General features: G+C 36.0%; 1 protein-coding gene across 1 annotated transcript in view; it reads right to left on the bottom strand.

The window, feature by feature from the left end:
* The window catches only part of CBX3 (chromobox 3), a 10,441-nt gene that overhangs the window by 121 nt on the left and 4,727 nt on the right, over nucleotides 1-5,593 (bottom strand). Inside the window, exons 4-6 of the mRNA XM_007466071.1 lie at nucleotides 4,322-4,484; nucleotides 1,549-1,643; nucleotides 1-1,198 (exon numbers count right to left, since the gene is read on the bottom strand). The exon at nucleotides 1-1,198 is cut by the window's left edge and continues 121 nt beyond it. Coding sequence (XP_007466133.1) covers nucleotides 1,072-1,198; nucleotides 1,549-1,643; nucleotides 4,322-4,484 — 385 coding nt within the window. The 3' untranslated portion in view covers nucleotides 1-1,071. The remainder of the gene's footprint in view (nucleotides 1,199-1,548; nucleotides 1,644-4,321; nucleotides 4,485-5,593) is intronic.

Genomic DNA, 5,593 nt, shown 5'->3' with positions numbered 1-5,593 from the left:
GCTGAACCAGTAACCCAAAATACTGAGAAGACTGAGCCTACATGTAAAGAATGGGTTGGGGTAGTTTGAAAAAACATGCAGGTCAAGTTTAGATTAGAAAACTTTGTTCACTCATTTATTCCTGCAGATCCTAAACTGCCAACATCTCTAACCATCTGATTAGGTTTCCATTAACAAGTCTGACTGACAAGTCAGTCTTTCAGTAAATACAGCACATGGATTTCAGCTTCTTAGAATGGTTTGCCAAAAGGAAGCTTTAAATGTCCATTTAACTAAGTCTTGCTTGGCTAATTAAAACATACCAGAATTTTTCTATTTTTTTCATTTGGGTTGACAGACATAAAATTTTCCTTTCAGAGGGGTTTTACATATAAAACTGCATTTATGTGATGGTAGATATGGATGCAGATTCTGATAGGGCTGCTTTAAAAAATTATCCAATTTAAATTGTTTGTCTCATTAATTACAAAATTATTTAATTTGAAAGGTTAAGACTTAAATTTTCAATTTAAGTTGAAGTGATTTCTTATATTGCTCAAAATGATAGAATCCCAGAAACATGGGCTCATCCATGGTTGTGAAAGGCTGTTTTTGTTTTGGTAAATGTGTTTAAACAATAACCAAAAAAACCCCAAACCATTTACATATGTATTTTATGTATACACATACAGAAAACCCAGAATGGTCCTTAGGCATATATGAGTTAAATGCAAATTCTAAATTCTGATTGAGTAATGACTATGGAGATTTTCCCCAACATTTAGAAAAGCTGCTCTCTAATGCAGAGGAAATAATATACCATGGTATCAAATGTTCTTTTCTGCTAAAGGAAGCAACTACAGAAAGCTTTTATTTGTTCAAAGTAACCAGTGCTACAGATGCAAAAAAACCAGAAACAAACCCCCCCAACCCCCCCGCAAACCCAACAACTTCCCAATACTACTTCAAAACGAACATATCAAACTTGATTTTCATTAGAATGTAGTTATTTCTTCACACTAATAAATCAAAAAAAACAAGAACCAGATTTTATATATATATATAAATATATATAAAAAGCAATGCAGACGATTATTGAGCTTCATCTTCTGGACAAGAATGCCAAGTTAGTCTCTCCTCATAAAAAGCAATTACAATTTGAGGACACTTCATATTCGCCTCTTTTGCCAGCACCAAGTCCGCCTCATCGGAATCTTTCCTGTTGTGAGGGAAAAAATATTCAGTTAAAAAGTCTAAACTGTTTTTTGTCAACTGATAACCATTCACTTAAGGATCATAACTCAATCAAAAGGTACTGCTTCAGGGTTATGTGGTTACTTGTGGCTGTGTTCCAATAAAACTTAATTTTCCAAAACAGGCCACAGTTTGCCACTTGTTGCTTTAGCAAAGTAACCAGAATCATCCTTCTAGCAGATAATTACTCTCTACCTAATGATGGTCAACTATTTATAAAACCTAGGTAGATATGTTTTCTAAAAATTCACAGGTTTTTAAAAAACATTATCTATTCTTACTTTAAAATATAACAGAAATTACCCACACACTTACCATTTCATGAGAAACATTAATTCTCCACTGCTGTCTGTGGCACCAATTATTCGCTCTGGGTCAAGACCTCTGGCAAAACCTCTTGGTTTATCAGCCTGTTTAAAAGAGGTTAAATGATTATTTACATGAATGTTCCCACACATTTTTTTCAGAGAGCAAACTAACAATATTAACTTCCAATTTGTTTTCATGATATATAACTTTTAAATAAAAACGTTCTGATGGTGAAACAAATGACCAGAGCAAGAGCCCATATTTAGTACTAAAACACATATTAATAAACTTACAAGCAGAAAGAACAAATGTGGATGTCTAAAATATTCTGAATCATAAATTAAGAAAACAGACAAAACTTTCTTCATTCAAAGACACCAAAAGGCAGGAAAAAACCCCAATCTCTTTTTTTCTGGTAATTCTAAATCAATTAATAATTATAAATTCTTGAAAGTCAGTATTTCAAATTACTTCTAGGAATCGTCTAAATTACCCACGTTATTTTTTAAAGCACACAGAAACTATAAACAGTAAAGTAATAAAAACTTTAAAATGAGACTAATCAGTATTGTAATCAATCTGAATTACAGTAAACCTTATAAAATACTTAGTATAAACCAAAACTGTGGCCTGAGGGACTCCTGGGGATGCCTGAGACCTTCTGGAGTATCTGTTTATCTGCAAGATCTCCTCTTTTCATGTATCTGTGACTTTAGATTGTCTTTGCATATCTCCACCAAAACAACATAGCACAGCAAATCGAATACAGGACTAATGCCTTATTAAGACAGACACAAGATTTGCAAAAATGTAAAATGCCACTCTTCTCATTTAAAGTTATTTTTCATGAAAAGTTATGAATAACATGTAATAGTCTTCGTCATTCTTAACTGAATATACAAAACTGTATGTTTCTACTTTAATTTCTAATGCAGTTAGTACTGATAGTTATAATCCATATAAACAAGTTTTTTGGGATCCTCAATAATTTTCTAGAGTGTAAAGGGGACTTGAGACCAAAAAAGAGAAATGCTTACATAACAAATCCTTTCTCCCCATGAGACTTTTTACATCATTATCTCGAGCTCTTCAGACTGCCTAGGTTATAATGATGACTCTAACCTTCACTCGCTGTGTGGCTTTGGGCAAGTTAACCTCTTTGTGATTCAGGTTCATTTTCTATAAAATACATACAATTAATACTATCTGTTTCATAGAAATTTTAAAGTATATGAAAAGCAAATTAAGTCATTTAGAACACTGCTTGGCACATTACGAGGGCTCAATACAGGATGACTATTGTTACTAAACAGTGCTTCTGTTGATGATGTGGTTGACTTCCAATTTACTTACAACTGATTCTTAAGATTGTTACCTTTTTGCCTTGGCTGCTAAAGTGTTCAGAACCAAATTTGTAGCCCACCGTTTCCCTTCTGTAAAAAATAAGGGTAATACCTATGATCTTGACAGAACTGTCATTAAGAGTTAATGGACTGGGACTTTCCTGGTGGCACAGTGGTTAAGAATCCGCCTGCCGATGCAGAGGACATCGGTTTGAGCCCTGGGCCAGGAAGATCCCACATGCCTCGCAGCAACTAAGCCCGTGCGCCACAACTACTGAGCCTGTGCTCTAGAGCCTATGTGCCACAACTACTGAGCCTGTGCGCCTAGAGCCCGTGCTCCACAACAAGAGAAGCCACCACAATGAGAAGCCCACGCACTGCAATGAAGAGTAGTCCCCACTTGCCACAACTAGAGAAAAGCCCGCATGCAGCAACGAAGACCCAACACAGCCAAAAAAAAAAAAAAAAAGTTAATGGACTGCGAAGTACTTAGCATCTAGTTCAAATGATCAAATTTTTTTTTCTCACTGTTGTGGCCTCTGACCTGTTGCGGAGCACAGGCTCCGGACGCGCAGGCTCAGCGGCCATGGCTCACGGGCCCAGCCGCTCCGCGGCAGGTGGGATCTTCCCAGACTGGGGCACGAACCCGTGCCCCCTGCATCAGTAGGCGGACTCTCAACCACTGCGCCACCAGGGAAGCCCCAAATGATCAAATTTTAAATCCAAAGTCCTTATCAATAAATCTGTATTGTACGTTTAGTCCCCAAGCCTAGATATAATTTAGACCCAAGACCTTTTCCCAACTTGCCGTGTTAGGCCAAAAGGCAGGACGAGTATGTTTTAAAGTTGAGGGTAAAAGCAAGGATTTATGTAATTTGCTCAAAGCCACAAAGAAATCAACGAAGCAAAGATTGGCTCAAAATACACATGCAGTGAATGAACCAATTATCTCATTTTATGCTAATAAAATTTAATAAAAAATTTATTATCCAAGATCAAAATCAAAGTACTGTTTGGCAATACAAGGATCATGTGCCAAAGTTTTGGTCACTACCACTCACTAATGATCTATAATCAAAATGTGCTATATAAATTGTTTTCACTGTATTGTAAGGGATTTTCAATGATCAATTTTGTATTGTTTTTACTTAAGACAGCTGGTCTAACTCAGAGGAAATCGTCTGATCTGAAGTCAAATTCATCAATCTATCCAAAATAACACTAGCACAATTTTAAGTGGTGTAAGCACTTACTAGACATTTACACAATGTAGGGTAAACCATGCCTATCCTTTCTGTCCCAAATATTAAATATTAAGTATTTAACAAAGGCCTTTTAATGATAGTTTTAAAGTACTTGAGTTTTAAAAAGCATTTAAAAAAATCAAGTCATCCTTTTACAAAAAGCCAGTTTGCTGGCCAATGTTTTATACGTACAGCATCTCTTTTCTTCTTTGATTTGCTATCATCAGATTCACTGTCAGATAAAGATTTTCTTTTTGTTCCATCTTTTTCTTTACCAGCTTTTTGAGAATTAAGAAATGCTTCAATTAACTCTGGACAATCTAAATTTTCTTCGGGTTCCCAAGTATTGTCTGCACTGTGTTCAGTTAAAAAAAAAAAAATCATTCAATTAAACATGGTTCATCACCATCATCCAGATCCATTTAATACATACCTGACAGAAAGTCCTCTGTACTGCAGATATTAATCATTTCCCCCCTCCCTTCACATTCTTTTGAGGGAATCTATACTTCCTTTTGTGTCTACTTTCACAGTTCGTACTAAGTGGGCAATGTTATTACCTCCAAGGTTAACTGAACCTGACTCTAGCAGAATAACTGGAACCAATATTTTTCCAAGTTATGCGGACAACTCACTTTAGAATTCCTCTGGAAGAGCATTTAGAAAAGGTGGATTCCTGGTTCCCACCTCAAATTACTTTATCAGATTGTTCCCAGGGTTGAGGCCTCCAGTACTGTGTTTTAAAACACAGCAATTCAGAGGCGCTCTCAAATGTGAGACAGTATTTTCAATTTCTGCTGGGTACTCAAATTGGGAAGTGATATAAAACAGGGGTTGGCAACTCAAAGTCAAATCCAGCCTTTTGTATGGCTGGCAAACTAAGACTGTTTTTTACATTTTTAATTGGTTGGGAAAAAAAATGTCACAATAAAAGTCATATGGAATTGAATTTGGGGGCCCATAAACAAAAGCATTATTAGAACACAGCCATGTTCATCTGTTTAATGTACTGCCTATTGCTGCTTTTGTACTACATTCTCGGAATTGAATAGCTGTGACAGAAGCCCACAAAGCCTAGATTATCTACTATGTGACTCTTATTTAAAGTCTGCCAATCCCTGATATACAGCAGAGATGACCATTTCCATATGTTTTTCAGAAGGGCTGGAAAGAAAATGAATATCAATTACCAAATGTGAAAGTAAGATCACCCTACACCACTAGTTACAAGATTGCTAACTTTGTGTGCTCTGATCCAGAAAGCCTTTACAGAACTAGACAGAATGAAATTAATCATTTTAGAGATGCTAGGAAAGATGCTTTTAACCTCTGATTACAACTTGGTCTGTTGATGCCCAGACTCTCTTTCTTAGAGATTAAGATACAGTAAACCTAGTGTAGGACCTGAATTATGATGAGCACTTCTGTTTAAGACCCACTAGTATACCTTACATAGCTTCACTA

The sequence above is a fragment of the Lipotes vexillifer genome, unplaced genomic scaffold (assembly GCF_000442215.2).
Source record: "Lipotes vexillifer unplaced genomic scaffold, Lipotes_vexillifer_v1.1 scaffold150, whole genome shotgun sequence".
Taxonomy (NCBI): domain Eukaryota; kingdom Metazoa; phylum Chordata; class Mammalia; order Artiodactyla; family Lipotidae; genus Lipotes; species Lipotes vexillifer.
Note: the sequence above shows the minus strand (reverse complement) of the source record. Positions and strands in the feature narration are given on the sequence as shown.